The sequence below is a fragment of the Sprattus sprattus genome (assembly GCF_963457725.1).
Source record: "Sprattus sprattus genome assembly, chromosome: 5".
In the NCBI taxonomy this organism is placed as follows: Eukaryota; Metazoa; Chordata; class Actinopteri; order Clupeiformes; family Clupeidae; genus Sprattus; species Sprattus sprattus.
In genome coordinates, this window is record NC_137924.1 from 42879527 (window position 1) to 42900591 (window position 21065).

General features: G+C 40.5%; 1 protein-coding gene across 1 annotated transcript in view; it reads left to right on the forward strand.

Annotated features, from left to right (window-relative positions):
- Positions 1–12373: 12373 nt before the first annotated feature.
- Positions 12374–21065, forward strand: part of fancc (FA complementation group C) — a gene marked incomplete at both ends in the record, with an annotated part of 32704 nt that continues 24012 nt past the window's right edge. Inside the window, 1 exon segment of the mRNA XM_080838768.1 lies at positions 12374–12547. Coding sequence (XP_080694894.1) covers positions 12374–12547 — 174 coding nt within the window.

The window sequence follows — 21065 nt, forward strand, 5'->3', positions numbered from 1 at the left end:
TTGCGACTCAGTCTGAACAGTCATATCGGAATTCATGCGATTTACACATAATTCTCTATGAAAAATTGAAAAATGAACGTTGTCATATTTGCAGTGTGGTATCAACTTGTAAAAGGGAACAATGACAGACTGATGTGAAGCATGTTAATTCTCTTAACCCGTGCAGAGAACATTTGATCAATAAAGAATTTGCCTTTAAGAATTTGTGAGTTTCTACCTACTTGTTAAGTCCGCTTATTTTTCAAGTTTATTTAAATTTTTCAAGTTCGATTCAAATTTCCTGTCAGAAAGCAAGGGTAAATCTAACGTGGCGGCACAGAGTGGCATCTGCCACCATACCAACGTCTTGCAACCCCAGTTGTGATCGTCGTTCTTTTTTTTTTTACATTTCTTGTGAGTGTCATAACAGCAAATCCTCCTTAAAGCCCAATTGTAAAGTTCATGGCCTTTCAAGTTCCCAGGTTTTACACACACTCACACACACAAACAAACACACAACTGATTGCACAAAGTTCCACAAAGTTGGAACCATTTATTTAAATGAACTAAAAACAGTGTCTCATTGAACAAGGAAATGGATTACCAACCGGTTGGGGCATAGACATGCATAGATCTATACATCAATATATGTCTATGGTTAGGAGTTTGTCCTCTGCTAGCTGGTCAGTCCGACACAATGAAGCACCAGAACATTTATTTTGATTCCCAGTTTAATTGGACTGCTGATTCCCTGTTATGACAGGAGGGATGAGAAATGGTCTGGGCCAAACCACCTCGACAAGGTGTTTTTCTTTACATACAAAATGTGATTATTTATTACATTATTATTTCTTTGTTTAGAACACTGAGGAATACTATGTTTATGTCTCAGGGTCTGTCTTGTCATTGTGTATTGTGTGATTATTAGTGTGCTTGCCCGAAGGGAAGCACAGTATTGTTATCGTTAAGTTTTCTTTATTTATTCTGCCCGATTTTCTTGCAGCTAACTACTCCTCGCCCGTTTGAGATAGAGACGCCATTCAAACACCGAAATGTCCAGCTCGATCCGGTGCAACCTGCTATGACTTTTCGTGGCGGTACTCCTTGTCACTCCTTTTTTATTCCATTTTTTCATCCCCTTTTTCTCTCATTGACTAACATGGGGAAGGTTGAGCCATTGTGACGTCACCCGCTCTATCAGTCGTTCTCCATTCAACTGTAGGAATATTAAGAGACCCCAGGGCTCTACAGTGCGAGTATTTCACTCGCATAAATAGGTACGTGCAAACTTGAAAAATAATTTACAAGCACAGTGTGCGAGTGACAGACAGTTGTCAATACGGCGCCAAAAAGTGAAGCATTCCATTGATTTCACATGGAAACAACTGACAGGGTCGCGACTCCAGGGTTTTCGACGGGACCAACAGCAGCAGCAGCATAATCATCATCTGGATTTACTGACATTTTCGGTATATATAAACACATAATATCAATTGGTAACTGGTGTGTTGTATCCTGTTTATGTCTGATACTTTATAAACATTTATGTTTTACGTTAACTTATTACACTAGGCAGCAGTATTGTGAAGTAGAGCTAGACATGGCGTTGCTAGCTCCCATATTGTAGCTCACACCAGCAACTGCTCAATTTAGGACAGAAAGGAGTTTGGTAAATTAGCTTGTAACTGTCAATGATAACTAGTTATTAGAATATATTAGCCAACGTTAAGTTGACTTCAAAGGGGCAGTCGAGTGTTTAGGTTGTGTCAGCTAGCTTGGAAAGCTAGCTAATAATTTTTGATTGAAGCTTCACGTTAGCCTCTGTAAACGTTTAGCTAGCTAACGTTAGCTAACTATGAGGTAGCATATCCCAAGTAACTTGTTGTGACCGATAGCGTGAGTTAACATTAACCCGTGTCCTGGGAGTAATGATTCATGAGAGACCTTGAATCATTAGGTTAACTGAAAAACGTTTGAGGATGTACACACAGCGTAGCTGTTGTAGTGTGCTCAGTTTTCGAAAACTAGACTGAAACTAAGAAGGATAACTATGACTAAATGTGACTAAAACTAATATGCACTGAATCTAAAATAGCTGCTGAATCTAAAATAGCTGCCAAAATGAACACTGAGATGTATTAATTTTGGCAGCTATTTTAGATTCAGTCTTAAGACAAAAATGCATATTAGTTTTAGTCACATTTAGTCATAGTTATCCTTCTTAGTTTCAGAAGAGGTTTTTCATGGTTGCTAGCTCTAATCAGATGTACTATATAAGAGAATATAAGGCTTATAAGAGAAGACTAACTTTTTATGCCAACGAACACCAATAACTAGAACTAATTTGACAGACTATAAACCAATGTGATACACGTGCTCTCTAGCTATACAGTAAAAGTGTTGCTTACGTTTGATACTAGACCTACAGTCTAACTCTAACTGCATTAAGTCTAACATATAGGCCTATCTTACAATAAACTTTAAGTAAAGCTGGCTATGTAACCGCATTCATTCCAATATTGTTGCAGAGATGTTTCCTTTTACCAAGATAACAATTTCAACAATTCACTTAGCTCAGTAAGTCAGAATAACGAGACTCTGGAACTATTAGGCTATGACCAAATGTAACACACTAGACCCTTTCACAATAAACAAGCAAACAAAAACAGAACAACAAAGATACCCTCATATGTCTAAACGTCAGTGGAGCCAAAATATAATGGTTGAGCTTGGTTGCTTGCTAAAATATATTGGAAGAAGGCCCCACTACACTGATTGAGTAGATGTAAATACATGTTAATTCATTGGCACTTGTTCTCTCTGTCACAGAGCAAGCACACTCTCGCAGTTCGTTCACGAAACGCATTCTAGTTGTGCCTACCCTTTTTTTTAGATATCGTGCTGGCCACCTCTTAATTGATTGTCTCGGGGAGAGTTAAGTTTTGTCTTGTCGGGTATGTGCATTAATGTAGACCTTTAGACTGCTAATTGTTGTCCTATGTTTAAAGAGAGGCGAAGCAGGTATATTTATGGAAATTGTGACCGCTGAATGTTGTCCTCTGCATATTTAGAGGCATAGCAGGAGGTTTCTATCTGGATAGTATATTTATTTCTGGCAAAGCCTAAAGAGTACATTACACACAATTCTTCAATATTTGGGCTGATGCTAATTTAAAAAGTTATAGACCTACATGTATATAAACCTTTGAATAAACATCTGTGAGTATTACAGTTACGATAATAAAGTTTATTATTATGTATTTTAATGTTATATAGTACATACTGTCTGAGCGTGCAGTGTGCTGTGTTCATTTGGCAAAATATCTACGACTCCCTTATCTCTCCCTTTTTCTTCATTTTCCATGCTCTAAGATTGTCCCAAACATTTGCACCATTTTAGATTTAACACCATTTCCACTCTTGTACCATTTTTGGGATAACTGCCATGAAATGATTAGCTCACTTCTCGGCACCGGCTGGAATGTCTATTACCCCTAACAAGTAACGTGAACGAGAACAAAGCTGGATTTGATCTTCACACCCATAGCCTTTCCCATTCATATTCTTTCCCACCTCCTCTTTTGTGCCCATGACATACAGTATGAACAAAATAGCGCTTGCCTTTGGCCCTTCCTCTCATGTTGTGATAAGACTTTATAATTGTGGTTGCGTGCCGTGCCTTGCTCTAATAGGCCTCTAGCACAACCCTTAGTCTTTTAAAGCCAGTATGACCTAAAAATAGACTGCGTCCATATGTTGGGCATTTGAGTGCCATACAGTTTCTCAGGCTCGCCTTGTAAAGATTCACACGTCTTAAAATGTGTCTTACATCGTGCCCCGCTTGAATCTTTTGGCTACAACCTTTGCACTGCATAGAGGTCTTGAGAGACACTACATGGCTTACATAAATGTCATTCATCATCCATTTTGTTATAATTAAGGACAACATTTTGGCCTGTTGAAGTACACAGTGAAAAATCCACCAAATGTGATTGCGGCATGAGAGTGATTATTTTGACTGATGTTGTTTACCCCCATTTCCTCTCGCATCATTTATTTTGCCGGGAGTGTAAACGAGACCGTTATTTACATTTCAGCTCCAGTGATTGTGAGGAGACTAGGCCAAGGCCGATGGTCTCCTGTGATGCCTACACAGAACTGCATTAGGGCCTGTTTCTACTCTTCCCGCCTGTGGCTCCAAGTCAAACCACATGCCAGATTGATTTGGATAGTTGACACATGTTTCCATTAGGGTGATGTACACATGTTTATTGTGAAGATGACAAACTTACGTTCAGAATGGAGTGGAATTTTTCTTCTTGAGGATCACCGTAGTCCTCCTTCACTGAACAGACCCCTTCTTTTGTTTAAAGTAGGACTGTTTGCCTTCGCCAGCAAACAAGTAAGACGTATGGAAACATATACGTCATCTAAAGCAGGAGCAATACAACAAGACGGAGAGAGAGAGAGAGAGAGAGAGAGAGAGAGAGAGAAAGGGGGAGTTCAAAAAAAAAGTTAAATGCTTTCATGTGTATTTGGGAGTGTTGCGTGAACACAATATTCTGCTAATCCAAACAAAATTATAGCATCTGATTTCACACGAGTGGTTCTGTGTTTGTTGTATAGAGGAGCAGGCTCCATTTCCCCCTTGTGTTTGGGGCCCACAGACAGGGTGCTCTCTGAGCGCGCTCAAGAAATGCAGAACTCAGGAAGAGAGTGACGAGGAGGCCCCTGTGTTTGTAAACACATTGGAATTTGTTAATGTTCTACCCATTCACAAATGGAGGGTGAGTTTTTCCAGCATCTCGGACTCTTATTGACTCTGGCACTGAAGAGAGAGAGAGAGAGAGCGTAATGAGGACCAGGTCCAGGGGCGAGGCCTTACTTTGGGGTCCCCAGGGGTACAGTGTGTGTGTCAGGCTCAACACGGGCTCAGTTGCATCTGCCCTCAGATGTGCTCTGTGGCATTTTCACTGCGCCTCAGGGGTGTTCAGCTTGGGATTTCTATGAAGTGGTTTTATAGCTACGGCTCTTACTGAAAGTGCTAAGCAAATTAAATATGCATGCTCTTTTTGGTTGAACATGCAGCATAATTGCCTGATTTGTTGCGCCATGTGCTTTACAGTATTCACCCCATTAGTTGAAATAAGAAAATCTCTATGTGCTTTGTGCATGTGCAATAAAAAAGACTATGCTTAATATATTTAAGTTATATATGTGCTTATATAAGTTCTTCGTAATTTGAATGTCACATACAGAAATATTTCGGAATGTGTCTGCATTTGTCCCTGATAAAGGATTTGAAATGAATTTATTGGCATGCTGTGCAAGGGAGACATGGTTCTTCCTTTGTATGTTAAGGTATCGAAGGTTCACACATAGGTCTTATCTTTCACAGACCAAACAATAAAATAAAAATGACATACTAGTTTCAGTTCAAATCACCTTAAAATTAAACCTTTCATCTGAGAGTTAAAGGACATGTGGACATGTTATGGGCCTAATCGGCCTTCCGTGGGCCAGCCCACCTTGTGTGACGGTGCTCTTGTTCCCTCTCTTTGCAGTAGGTGAATAGGTGCACAGGTGTGGTGGATTTGGTCCTGGATGGCAGGGGGATAAGAAGTCTGCTTTCCGCTCTGGTTGGGGCTCTTGCTTCCTCTCAGACAACATTTTGCTTTTGGTTTCTGGTTTGCTGACCCCCCTAGACACTGACTGATGCTACATTTTTGCTTTCATCTATTATACTGTAGTTCTTCATATTCTTTATTAATTCTTTAATAAATGTACGTATTAATTGCAACATGCGTGTGGCCTCCCCTTTATGTCATGTCTGCAAGCCAAGCATGTGTAACAGAAAGGATTTCTTAAACCTAGCTTGATGCTTAGCCTTAATACACTCACAGGAGTAGATACTCCACAATCACAACAAGAGTTTTCCATATGAATTCATGCAATACCCCTTACTCTCTGTGCAGTTAATTGGACAGAGACGCACACAGCTGTAGCCAGTTACAGTGTACACTACAGGCATCCTTCAAAAAGGACGTACATCTTGGGGTGCAAGCGGCAGACTGGGGTAGATTTCTCATCAGCCAAAGCTTTAAGTTCTTAATGACTGTGGGGCTCCTCAAGGGAAGTCAGACAAAAGAGGACCACTGCTTTAATGATACATATCACCCCTATGCACTTAAAGTAGATTCAGAAACTCTAGCATTGGCACTGTAATGCTTCCCCCTTCAATTAAACTCTCCCCTCTAGATTATCTTAGGTCTCACTAAACAAACACTAGGATAACACAGCTACTCTGCATGCTGTCTTCACTGAACTTTGGAGCTGCCCGTCAGCTGGCAGTTAAAATATCATGCTACTGGGCTTTTAACTCAAGGCACCACTTAGCATCATTGCTGGCCCAAAGTAAAGGTTCAAAACCATGTCTCCAAGACCAACCGAAACAGATTATACACCAGTGTAGATCACATCAAATAGTACACTGTCCAGCTACCCAAGAGCCACTGGAAGGGCTCTCTGTTCGATCTACACACAAGGGTCTCTGTTCAAGCCATGCTAACCAAAACAGCCATACAAACAGCCGGAGCTTTCACAGCACCTGGGGTGTTAAATTAGCCATATTCGATTGCCAAGGTACCTGTCACAAATCACATTGGTGTCATAGTTTTGTATGAACAGCAGCAGCCATCCTGTTTCCTCTCCTGCTGGATAGTCTCTCCATCCGTAATGTTGTGACAGTGTTGTGGATACCCAGTGCCCTATATTATGTCATGTCTTTTGTATAAGTATAATCCTCTTCTCTCGCCAAGATCATAAACTTGAAAGCAATGGCATGAGTAGTTATCTTGGATATGTTGACAACTAGTCTGGCTATGTCTACCAGTCCATACAAATGCTTAAACACTTTAAGTAAGTAATGTAAATAAGGTGGAGAGCATATTAGTCCTTGCCATAGACTTTTCATATTAACAAGCTTTTCTAGCTGCGCAAGTGTTTTGCCACTGTGTGTGAAATAACCTAATGCTACATTAAATAAATAATGACCACGGTGTCAACCAAACTCTTTATTGTATTGACATTTAAAAATTGTTATATCTCTAGATCTTTATGAATAAGAAGAGTTCTTAACAGATATCAGATTATCACAAGAGATAATAATTAGGGATCTTTACTTTTTTTACGCACAGCTCCTAACTATAGTGAACGATAAGTGCTTGTGAAGAAAAGTATTCATGCAAGCTGTGTGTGTGACTCATTGACCCATGCACATGCAAATGATAAGGTCTGTGTAAGCTCTTGTGCAGATGATAGTAGTTTCAGCGAGGTCATTCGGAGGCCACTGACTGACAGCTTATTATCATGCACAAAATAACTAAACCCTCACGCCTTGTGTACCACTGGAAATATTTTGTTTAGATGAGTGAAAAACATGGAAACCTGTGTGGTCCAGTTTTGGTTTGTAGATGTTTTCAACTTTCAACATTTTAAGAATTTACATGAAATAAACAATAAATAAACCAGGGGATGGGTAATGCTGTGGTGAAAGCAAACTCTACAGAAAAGTGCAATGAAACCCGGGGGAACGTGCAGACATTCCTGAGACATCCACCGACAAGAACAGCAGTAGCAGCAACAATTGGAGTAAAGGCGGAATTATGCTCTGTTTTAGACGTAACGCGTAAGCACGTAAGATACACAACCCCCCCTTACGTGCTTAAGTGCGTCGCCCAAAATTCCTGACTATGCGACTAAAGGCCGAATTATGCTCTGTTTTAGACGTAACGCGTAAGCACGTAATTTACACAAGGAACTTATTTTAGACAAGTTTTGATTTAAGGTTCGTTTTAGACGCAGAGCTGTGTTGCAAGGCTTGTGAGCCGTGTTGCGTGTTGCAAAGCAAATTGACGTCAGAACTGTAGATTTATTTTGAGTTAAGTAAGCCTATTTATTGCAGCAGGACAAAGGAAAAAGAACTTACCGGAGCATGAAAGTGTAGTGGGCAAAAGGCTTGATGTTATGAATACATGTGTTACACAAAATACAAATGTTGGCAATTCAGTACCAATGTCGAAAAAGACAGCACATGACGCAAAAGTTCGTTTATTGCCTTTGCGAGCTGTGTAGGGCCGTAGTGTTTTAAGGCCGAATTATGCTCTGTTTTAGACGTAACGCGTAAGCACGTAAGATACACAACCCCCCCTTGCGCGGTAAAATACCCCCCCTTACGTGCTTAAGTGCGTCGCCCAAAATTCCTGACTATGCGACTAAAACACTACGGCCCTACACAGCTCGCAAAGGCTGTGATTGGCCGGCTACCACAGCCTTTCACAGAGTCTCACGTTTCCGGGTTAATAGCATACAGTCTTTTTTAGACCCAGATATTTTTTTAAATCATGAATACCCTGCAGACCTCTCACAAGCCTTTTCTTATGGATTAGGAACAAACATAACAGAAGAGGTCCGAAGACATGAACTCCTTTACAAATCCTCTTTAAACACTTATAAGGACGCTCAAATTACCGCGAATATCCCACTCTCACCCGCGATTGTTTGGAGAGAATGTGGTCATTCACGAACAAAGGTAGCCTACTTTCATATTCATTTTCCGCCACTTGTGAGTCATGGTGATATCTTTCATTGAGTTCATATTGACGTGAATCCATCAATTGCACCAGCGAGTTTGATAGAATGAGCCCGGTCTGCTCATATACAAAAGTTAACAGTAACCTGCCGTTACCTTGTGGCCAGCACCATTGTAGTTACAAGCATTGACAACATGATGAGATTCTCTGGCCGTTTACCACCTCATCTTTGAATAATGTAACTCATAAACACATCGTTTTAAAGCCTGTCGCAGTCATTAAAAGATGTCAATAAACGAACTTTTGCGTCATGTGCTGTCTTTTTCGACACTGGTACTGAATTGCCAACATTTGTATTTTGTGTAACACATGTATTCATAACATCAAGCCTTTCGCCCACTACACTTTCATGCTCCGGTAAGTTTTTTTTCCTTTGTCCTGCTGCAATAAATAGGCTTACTTAACTCAAAATAAATCTACAGTTCTGGCGTCAATTTGCTTTGCAACACGCAACACGGCTCACAAGCCTTGCAACACAGCTCTGCGTCTAAAACGAACCTTAAGTCAAAACTTGTCTAAAACAAGTTCCTTGTGTAAATTACGTGCTAACGCGTTACGTCTAAAACAGAGCATAATTCGGCCTTTAGCTGTGATCTTTTAGTTTTAAGGGCCTAAATGTTGACCATTAGAATGTATTGGACAGCATTCAGCATTGGACATAATGTACATGCACACACACTACTAGCTGTGGGTTAAGGATTCCATATGATCTTCAAAAGAATGTCTTACAAGAAATAACTAGCATAACGTCCCAAACTTTACTTATGCCAGAAAAATAACAAGTTGAGATGGTCAGAGCAGGGTTCCTTGGACTTCTAGCAACCTCAAATTAAACCCCAAAATGTGAAAATCCCGAAATTCTATGCATGGTCGGACATCCTTATCAATTAATTCAGTTATATGATTCACTGCATACGATGACTGAAAACTTTATTACAACAGGGTGAAACCCTGATGAAACTAGTAGGCCTATATATACATGCAGACCCTCTGTAAGTTAACCAGATGTATCTTGGAAGTCAGCTGTTTATCTTGGTTGGTGTCAGATGCAGGTCTACTCTTGTGGGTTGACTATATCTACATGATACAATGCAATGCCATGCTTCATCCATGGTTACAACCTTCTCCTTCTTTTAGAAGTCGTCATCAGGTAAGATATTGTTATACGCCTATTTCATTTGACGAGAGAGTGAAAGAGATTTCAAGTGATTCTTCCACTACTTGTGTGTCTGATGGACATAGCTATATCGAGGCTATTTTTTCTCTCTTTTTAAGATATTTAAGGCTTTTACAATTTATTTGACGTAGACTAGGCTACATCAGCATCAGTGTATATCTATTAGATCTATAACTGTTGTAACTTATGTAACAAACCTGTTTTTTTTTTTTTTTTACTCTCAACTAAGTTGATGTAGGCTCAGCACCAAAGACAGTAATGAGAAAGAAGGCACGCAACCTACTCCCGCTCCGCCCACTGTGATCACAACCAACAGAGAGCCGAGAGTATAACAACATCCGGTCTCTGTGTGGTGGAGGGAAATTTCACTGTTGAAATCGCCCATAGCAGGTTAGTGTTTCATTATGTTACGATAGAGTCTGAAGTAACGTTACAGTGTGAGTTGTGTTCACATTAGGTAGAAAATAATTTCGATGTCATATTGCTTACAGTGGTACAGTCTTTTTCGGGATCATACAACTTTGAAAACATGCCTAGCCTACCAGCTAAAGTAGACTATACTAGACTTAGCTCACAGCTAAAGTTGCACTATGCTGGCTGGCTGTGCTACCAAACTCAGTTAGCTGGCCGGTTAGCTACAGATGCTAACCTGTACTTTGACTATGACTGAGAAACACAACGGGACTGTCTGACCTAGCTTAATGAAGAAACTTAGTTACCTGAAAAGTAACACCTTTATCCCTTTTCGAACAATTCTAGTATTCACTCTTTCATTTGCCACAGCCCAAGGTTGGGCATGAACAGTATCATCACAAAATTCAGTGTCGACACCTACTGGCGATGTATGTGGTCGCTTGTGGTACAACAAATGATGACCAAATTGACAAAATATGCCATTTAGAGTTAGACCCTGGTTGTTCATAACGGTCCTATCTATACATGTAGGCATGTTAGTGCTGTGGTTGATGAATGGCATTAAGAAAGGCAGTGATGAAATTATGCCTTTCATCAATTCGACATACAATTATTTTAAAATAGGCTTATATGCACATGCAATACATGTCAGTTATCCGTAGCAGATAAAATCAATTCGCTTCGTCTTATGCTGTCATATTTCTCGATATTCTATGTAATCTTTTTTTTTTTTTTTTTTAATCTTGGTGTCAGTTTGCCATGTTGCAAATAAGGCTAATTGTGAAACTGACCACTGTGAAAACTGTCAAACTGTGGAACGGATCCATACTATACAATGACTTTGTGACAGAATTGGAATTGGAAATATTTGGACAATAATGTTTCTGAAACCCAAAGCCTGTAGTTGTTAGTATCAGAGATTGTCTAAAAGAAGAGAAGCAGATTTTCTGGGAGTAGCATGACTAGGTTATACCCTTATCATTCTGTTAAGTACAGCCTGCGTTTTGCGTATGCTACTGTTATGCTTAAAACTATTTCTTAAGGCTGTCTTTAGAATTCCACATAGCCTAGTAGCCATATAAGACTGAATTGTTGTCATAGTCTAGCCTAGTCCTTGTACCTCAACTGCCGGAGTTCTCTATGCAAGCAACTTAACTTCCACCTTTTAATGGCTAATCATGTGCATTTGGTAATAATTTAGCTTGGTTAAAGAGAAATAAAGAAAGACAGACAAGCTTACGGTAATTATAGATTTTCACCACATGACCCACAGCGCTGTTCCAGTAGGGGACATGGCAAGACATTAAACAACCTGGCGCATTACGAGGTGATTATAAAAACACAGGCCTGTTGTGTTGCTCACAGACATGTCATTAGAGGTAGAAGAGCAATTAGTCCTCGACTCCCTCTCCTGAGCCCTCATGTCTGTCCTCAACTGGGTTTTGGTGGGGGGGGGGCCTGACTGACTGTCATTCATTAGGTGGAGATGGAAGAAAACCATTTGCTTCCCGGTAGGATAACTCCCCCCTCAAACCCCCCGAAATCAGATGTGGGGGGCAGTTTGTTGTCCAATGCCATCATCACCCTCTCCAGGGCTGTTAAATTGTCAGGAATACTTTGGAGCTGTACGTCACCAGGGTTGCCAGCAGTTCAGCGTGAGGTCCAGGCCGGCATTCCTGCATTGCCTGCATCGCTCTACACAAATGGCCTGCTTCTGTTTTACAGTGCCTCTAATAAAAATGCGGGGCGATGACAAATTTAGAGGCCTGCTTGGGCCAAGAGCAACTTCTTTGATTATGGCCCCTGTCACTTTGGAGTCTCTGCACAATTCATTGTTGGGCTCTTCCTGCCGGACTCGCTGTTTAGTTTCGGGAGATGGACTCCTTGCGAGAGGGTCTGCTGCGAGATGACTTATGACGACATCCCAGCATTCTTTCCCTTTTACATCAATATCCGTTGTTGTTATTAGTCGCTGCACACAAAGTGGCTTCATGGGAAACATTGTTTGAGAACTCTGCATCTTTATGATAATTGGACGAGATGGGAACGTATTGGTAACATGAGTTAGTGTTTGTAGGTTGGTGGGTCTTTCTCAGGCTTTAGCCTAACTGCATGTTCCTCTGTCATGTATCCTTTGCTATAGGTTAAACGGATGGCATCATGTGACATGCTGGAGCCCCTCTCGAAGCCCCGGGTCCAGTTCTGGATGGGCAAAGTGTCTGAATGGGGTGAGGCCAGCAGCCCCTCAGCTCAGCTAGATGCCTGTAGACACCTGGAGAAGCTGAGGGACTTCCTGCAGGAGGTTCTGGGAGCGCTGCAGCAAGCGGTACCTTCACTTAGCCTCACACTGACCTTTAATGTAAAGAGACCTGTTGAACAGAGCAATCTGAATACAGTCATTACAGTTGATTGTAATTCAAATCATGACATGTATATGTGGAGTGGAGTGGGCTTGAGAAATTACCAAATGATTTTTGATCAAGCTCAGGTTTAATCTTTAATAGCATTAGCATTTGTTTTACAGACATGGTCATATCTGAAGTAAATTAAATTCACTTTAATGCAGTGCTAGTGGATTGTATATAATTGAAAAGCAAAGAAACTATTTGCATAAGTGACACATACTTAAATACTCTCTAAATCTTAAAGTTAAGGTTAAGGATTATCATGCAGTCATGCTCCAAAATCATTTTAAAGGCTGAATTAAAAAGTCCTGAAACCCAGAATACTCATGAATACCATATCATTTGATACCATATGGTATTCAAACAAACTTTGAAGATTCAATTTGTGTAAAAAAAAAAAGGTAAGTGTTTTATTGAAACATGTGCCAGATTCTGATCAAGGTTTCTTCTGTTTGTATGGCACAGTTTATTTGCTTGTATTGCATGGAATGCACACCACTGGAATTTGAATCAGTAATTCGAATCAGTAAACAATCCTATGAATGATGTAGTAGAAGTTTGCATGCATGAAGGCCAATAAAAGGATGAAGGTGGAGGGATTGTTGGTTGAGAGAGAATCATTTCAAGTTTTCACGAGATTTCAAAGGCTACTCGTGTGTTGAATTTGGAGTGTCAGCAGCTTAAGACATTAGCATCTTGCCGTGGAGGCTACAGTGAAGCAGGCTCAGAAAATGTCTCACACTGTACTCGAAGCTAGGCATGAAAAGCTACCTGTACAGAAGGGTTGTTATCAGGTGAACACAGGCCCAGATAAAGAGTAAGCAGAGTATGAAGAAAGAAGTAGGCTCTTAGTAAGGACAGGAATGTATGGATTTGTTTCAAGCTTTAGAGAAAAGAACAACCCCCTGATGTAAACAAACAATGGCGTCGTCTTTAACTGGTCGTCTGTATGCCTGACACACGTGTGTCTTAGGGCCCGTCCACAACCGAATCTGGTAATTTTCGGAAACTGCACTTTTTTTAACGCGTAAAAACGTTGCTGTATCAGGAAATGTCTGCGTACACACTGAAACGCTGGAGCGGCTGAAAACGCTGAAATCAATGTCACCACAGCCTAACGTGAACCTATTGTGAACCTGTGAGCACTCAAACAGGACTAGTTAGAATCGCGCACTTCGCCATAAAACTCGTTTGTGTTAAGTGACCGTTTTAAAACTTCTGTCTATACTAAAAGCCTCTTTACGTCAGATTTGCTCATAGACTATTGACTGGACTATTGCTGACACTTTTAAAAACAATTGAACAATGGTCTGATGCAAATAGATTAAACAGTGATAGATTCAAGTGTGGCTTGTTAATGTCATCACTTTCCTAACCGTCTTCTTAACAACATCGATTTAGTTTATGTTGTTGTTATGAAGTGACGCAGCGGGGTCAAGGGTTCAGGCTGAGGTTGCGAGGCGGGGTGTGGGGCATTCACATGGGGCGTTCACGTGGGGCAAGGACATCATCGTGTCAGAACATTTCCGGATCGGCCAGATGTACTTCATCAGTTGGTTTTATATATTGTTTATTGTTTGTCTATACAGTACTTGGCAAAATAAATACATGTTTAAATCCATTCCTCCAGGAAATGTTTATTGTAAACAACAACAAAGGGTAACAAGACATTCTTAACTTTACACATGTTTCAAAGTACTAATGCCTTGTGAGATTTAGTCCTTATCAGTGCCAGAGTGACTAGTTATTAAAATATAGATTTTGTACACAGATTAACATGTTATAACTTTGAAAAACTGCTTGGCAATAACGGCAAGCACAGCAACCCCAAACACTCCACAAATGCCTTCTCAACCTACTTGGCGCAGAAGACCTCAGATGGGGCATTTACAGTATTAGACCGGCCACCTCAGAGCTCCGACCTCAACCTAATTGAAGCTGTGTGGGATCACTTGGATGGGGAGAGGAACAGAAATCAGCCAAGTAGAAAGAGAGAACGAGAGAGAGGGAGAGAGAGTGAGTGAGAGAAAAATGGATGTGGAAGAACTTACCACATGTCAACTTGAAAGAATTACTCTACGCTAGGCCAACAGGAACAGCTTTAGTTTCGCATTCAGAGGGAGGCCACACAAACCGTTGGCTTGTTTTAAAAAGACGTTCTTACGTGTTTTTTATTGTATTAGTCGTTATTTGTGCTTGTTTTAATGTTGTCCTAATGTTTTTTTATGCACAAATAAACACTTTATGCTTTGATAAATCAAAGTGAAACACTGATTTCTTGGGTGGCCTAAAACATTTGTAGGATATGAAAACATGTTGGGTAATCTGCCTAAACAGAATTTGATTACTCTAACCATGCCTTCAATGACATTCATTAAACATGAACTTGTGGATCGTGTAATTTAAAGGTAAAGGACGGGTTTTGAGCAATTTAAAGTTACGTGTGTTTTTGTGTGGCCTAGTACAGTTAGAGATAAGGAAGATGATCCTAAACAGAATGAGTAATTATCACTTTCAGGAACCCTGTCTCAACATGGCTGCAGAAAATGCCTGCAGGTTTCTCCAGAATGTCTTCATTGTTTGACTGTCTGGAAGCTTAAAACATTTAAGTTGTAAGGAGCTTTCGCCACAGTGACCTGCACTCCTCCATGTCACTTCGCACAAACTGCAGTTCTCTTTCAAGGCTGGAACTCTTTTCTGCCCAGGATAGTCTGTTCTGATCAGTAATATGTAAACACAGGCTGGAACTCCTTTCTGCCCAGTATAGTCTGTTCTGATCAGTAATATGTAAACACAGGCTGGAACTCCTTTCTGCCCAGGATAGTCTGTTCTGATCAGTAATATGTAAACACAGGCTGGAACTCCTTACTGCCCAGGATAGTCTGTTCTGATCAGTAATATGTAAACACAGGCTGGAACTCCTTTCTGCCCAGGATAGTCTGTTCTGATCAGTAATATGTAAACACAGGCTGGAACTCCTTTCTGCCCAGTATAGTCTGTTCTGATCAGTAATATGTAAACACAGGCTGGAACTCCTTACTGCCCAGGATAGTCTGTTCTGATCAGTAATATGTAAACACAGGCTGAAACTCCTTTCTGCCCAGGATAGTTTGTCCTGATTAATAATATGTATGTACACAGGCTGAAACTCCTTTCTGCCCAGGATGGTTTGTCCTGATTAATAATATGTACACACAGGCTGTTGTGTCCTGATTTATAATATGTGCACACAGGTTGTAAGTCTGTGGTCAGTGTTCACTAGAGTACCATTCTTTTTTGTAGCACAGTCATTCTTTTGAACGTAACACACATCGGTGGGTTGCAGGTGCTCGGAAGGAAAAACATCTTTGTTATAAATCTTTTTATCTATACATCTTCAAATGTAGCGACTTAGTTTTCCTAGGCATCCCTCACATCATCCCTCACATAATTTCTTTAGCCCCTTTTCCCCTCCTTTTGGTCTTTCTGGTGTTATATCCTGATATTTCTCTTGCGTTCTCTGTCCTAGGGTGGGCTCATCTATCTCCTGTCTCTGGCCTGGCTTCTCTTTCTATTCTGTTCCGTATCCCATGAATGCAGCTCTATATTTTAGAATTTTTAAAACCCTTTACAACACCAGATCAGTCCTCCTTACTGATGAAAAAGCAGTCATCACAAATTCACACCCTTTTTATCAGGAAATTTCGAATGGATATAAAATAAATATTTCTTCAGATAAATCCATGTAAATCTGCAGTCATTGCTCTTTGCAGTGAAGGAAAGTGCTGCCTATCTTATGTGCTGCCTATCTTATGTGCTGCCTATCTTATGTGATGCCAATCTTATGTGCTGCCTATCTTATGTGATGCCAATCTTATGTGATGCCAATCTTATTCGCTGCCTATCTTATGTACATATGTACTATACATTCACCTAGTGACCATTCCTCGCTCCTCGTCTCCTGCATCATTGTCTGCATCAAGCCATCGCATGCTTACCTCCCTCCATTTTTCCACCCTCTCTTTCCCCACCCCATCTTTCAGTCTTGCTCTCTCCCTGACGTCTTCCCCATCTTTCTTCTCCACAGCTGTTGTGTCCTTCATCTCCTACTCCATCTTGTCCTTGTTGTCTTGAACGTCATCCATGTTTTCTTTCTCTTCTTTCAGCTCCCCATTACATCCTCCTCTGGGTTCACTTTCTGCCTCACCCTGCCAATCCTTTCCATTTGGTAAGCATTTAGCACGCAAGATGCAGTAAAGCAATAAGACTGGCAACTGGTGTCATACAGCGTTTGTGTACATGGGGATTTAACAAGGGGGGATTTACATCTGGACATAAATCTTCTTGCTTCTAATAAATGTCCGCTGACGTCTTGAGTCATCTGTCTTAAACCATGCCCCAGTCTCTGAAAAGTTCAAAGAGTTAATTATAGTTAAATTGTACCCATAGTTGGATTGCAGTTAATTATGGTTGCAGGGACTTAAGGCAACAGGCCATTTTCCAGGTAAAGGTGATGCCCGCCTTTTGACCTGTTCCTCACTCTTATTCCATCTTTCTCTCTGGCTGTCCTCATCTTATTCCTCATCAATCTAAGTGAACTCATACCTGCATCTCCCCTTCATTATTTCATACCATGAATTCTATCTTGAATTTCTGTCTGTTCCCTCGGTCATTCCATCCTTCTATCCTCCTCTGTTGTGTCCTAATCACCTCGAACCCTTATAATTCTCTTTCTTTCATGTCCTGCCTTATTGTCCTCGGTTTCCCCCTCTTTTTCTCCATTTTGTTCAATGGTCACTAACAGCTGAAAACAAAATAGAGCTTTATTTTAATTACATCTTCCTTGATGTTTTATAGATATGCCAAATGAGCTGATACTGGTTTGACTTTATTTTGATTTGTTTTTCAGACATAAGACTGTCAAAAAATAAGGTTTTCATTACACCTGTCTTTTTAGTTTCTCTTCAGTTATTGGAAAAGTCAAATCATATCTCACGATCATATCTGGTGACACTGGCACTGTAAGTCCAAAGAAATGAGACAAAGCAGACAAAAATTGACGGCTACCAAGGCAAGGAAACACAAAATATGGCTGCCGAACACACATTTAAACTGGATGTACCGCATAGTGGTGTGTAATATGACTGCCATATTAAGTGAGAGAATAAGCAAGAATTGAAGTAAAATTAGGGAATAATGCTTTATATACTTGTAGTTAAAGTTGTGTTTATTGAGCCTTTTGAGCCTTCATTTACATATATGATATGAAGTTTTTTGTATCATATTTGATACATCAGGCCTTTATGGCAATTCCCTTTTTTTATTTCAGAGATGTACACAAATATTGTTCATTGCATTTGGAACATTTTTAAGTATTTCTTGTGGGTTGGTTCTTTTTTTTGTGCTGGAACTTTTTACAATTATTTTGTACGAAGTAAAAAAAAAAAAAAAATGTTTCCCTTCTTACAGGGCCCCCCAGTGGTCATGTGATGATTATGATTATTTTTGCAGGAAAGCCTCAGGAAGGGATTCTGTTTTTCTGAGTTATGATCTTTCTGTCAGCATCATGAATCGCAATATAAATACATGGAGTGAATATTTCATATTTTGCTTATCACAGCGCACATTCTCACCCATTTACACCACCTCAGGAAGGGGTCCTGAGTCCATATATCAAATTTCATGTCATCAAAGATTTGAGATGTAATATTTCTGTTAACATCATGAATTGCAATACAAAGAGAATGAAACGATTTAAAGATAAATTACCTTAACTTATACTTGCTGTATCACATTTCATACTTGATATTTTTACTTTAATTACTTGCTGTATCCTATTTTATAAATACATTGAACAATATTTTACTGTTAAATAATGTATGAAATATTAGGTAAGTATAGGTTGCTTCAATACAGTACATTTTTATATTGAAATATTAGTAACAATAAAATTTGTATTCTTAAAGTCACTTTTTCAAAATTGCCAAAGATTTTCCTGCCCAATACTTGTAAGTAACTACATGAAGGCAGCCATTTTGGATGTAGCAATCAAAAGCCCACTACTGCCTACAGTGCACCTACAATGCATGGATAATTCACCAGAGGGCAGAAGACATGTGTCAGCAGGTTTTTCGTGAAAATATTGATGATGACATTTTAATAATACATGTAGCAAATATGATACAATGGGCATTAAAGGGTTAAGTAAAACAAACATCCCATACAGGCTGACCCCAATATGAACTGCAGCAGTCATCGGGCACAAAGCACAATGTGCAAAATGGCCCAAATAGTCCAAAGAATGTGGTAGTGATACAGTGTATCAAATTGTGTGAACCTTTACATCACATTGGCTAGTGAAGCCCTATATTTTTTGCATTAAACATTATTCAGTAGGTCGCGTTACTCCACAAATGAGTCATAATGGGGTCACGCGCCTCCTAGAGGCCAACCTGCCATAACAATTTTTAATTTTTTGACGAAACAGTTGACGAGCTATTGCCCAAAAAGTGCTTTGAGCCTACACCAATCCAGGGGGCGTTATCACAAAGGGACACGCCCACCCATGGACAAAATACCTTAGTTTCCATGTCAACCATTTGGGGCTACAATCATGCCAAGTTTCATGTGGATTGGTGAGGTGTAAGTATATGATATCGTCGACCAAAAATCTATTTAGTGGGGGCGGGACAGAACTGGAGGGAGGGGAAAAAAAGCTTTGACAAACAGCAGTGGAGCAGTGGTGGTCATAACAATGGAAATTGCATCTGTAAATGTAATTGGATAGTCAATTAGAGTTGATGAATGAATAATATTTCTTGCATATCAGTTTGAGGCCAGATTTAGGTCCGCAACTAAACTGATCCAGCGGCAATGTGGGTCAAATCAATTCAGTGTGTGAATATTGACAGTGGATCTCGATCTACCCAAGGCGTCACAAGAGCTTGCACACTTTGACATGCAGCTCGGCGTTATCAGATGTGCTGGGCCACGGTAAAACAACAAGTGAAACCGTGGCTAATGAATCTTATGACCTCCTGCGTCTGGAGGCCAGGATCATGGGGCATAGAGCATCGCATGTAAACCACATTGCTATACTTTGCCTTAAGTTTGCTCATACGAAATGTCTCTGAGTTGTTGAGACATGGAAAGACCACAATAACCAAAGAAGGTGGAGTTTTCTCCCCATGTCATCTGTCGTCCAAAAATGAAATGTTAAAAGGCATTCTGACAAAAGAACGACATCTTACTGCCTTATTTCTCCAATGATCCAGTTATTGGGTATGGTAGATTTTCTGTCATCCTTTTTCTTTCCTGTTCATACACAGTTGGTCTGGAGTGTGGCCCTTGCATTTCTGCAGAGAATAATTACTCATTGCTCCCACATTTTCTCTGGGAACTGTTTGCACTAGGTTGTTGCGTGTGTGTGTTTGTGCGTGCGTGCGCACACACGATTTGGTGAGAATTCTGTAGCCTGGATCTCCTCGGGATAAAATGCTCCAAGCCTGCCGTCCGCTTAACAGTAGCCGTTCTGTGCAGTGGAAAAAGCAGGACACATTGGCAACAGTGTTGAGTTACCAGGGCTAATAGCCGCCCAGGGACAGGCAGCGCTAACCTAATGTATCCATGCCCCAAGTGTTGCGAATTTGGACAAGTCTGAAGGGGGGGCTGGACGGAGGGCTTTCTCTGAAGCTTCAGTGTAAAAAGGAGGGGGAGGGGAAAAAAAGAAAACATCAGGCTTCCCACCAACAGCGTTCACCTTGAAAGAAGGTCTTTATTCGTGGTCCGTGTCACACGGACTGGGGCTCAATCCTCTTTCGTACGCTTTCTCTCTCTCGCTTTCTTACAGCGCTCTTTGCTGGCCGTCTACCGTCCAGTCTCAGTGTAAAAGCTCGTTTCTGCACAGAGCCCATCACAAAGACGCCACCACTGAGAGGTGACCAAAGTAACGGTGGGTGGCACTCTTGACAGAGAAGAAGAGGTCAAATCAGTCCAAGCAAAAAAAGGAAAAAAAAATAAATATAAAATAACAGAAATAAATAACAAACCAGCTGTGTTTGCCCTCAAATTGTAGTCTTGCTCCATGGAAGCAAATAAGTGCAGTTTTGAGTTTGAAGTTGAATTTTTTTTCTGAAGCGCGTTTGCCCAACCGCTTGCCATCTGCAAGTGTTTTGAAAATGAAGGCTGGTACTAAAACCCAACTTTTCATAATGTTTATCAATTGATTAATAGCATATTTGCGTGTAGTCATTCTGCACGTCTGCTACTTCAGTGCCATGCATATACGTTTGAAGTCAGACCTCCAGCCCTTAAATCACAGAGGAGGACATTTGTGAATAAGCCCTATAAAAGCCGGTCTGCCTCTCGGTGTGTTCGACTAAATTGTGTGAGATTAAATGCCTTCTCATTGAGTTGATTCTGTTTTTGATCGAGCTGGCCGTTCATGAACTCCAGGTGCGA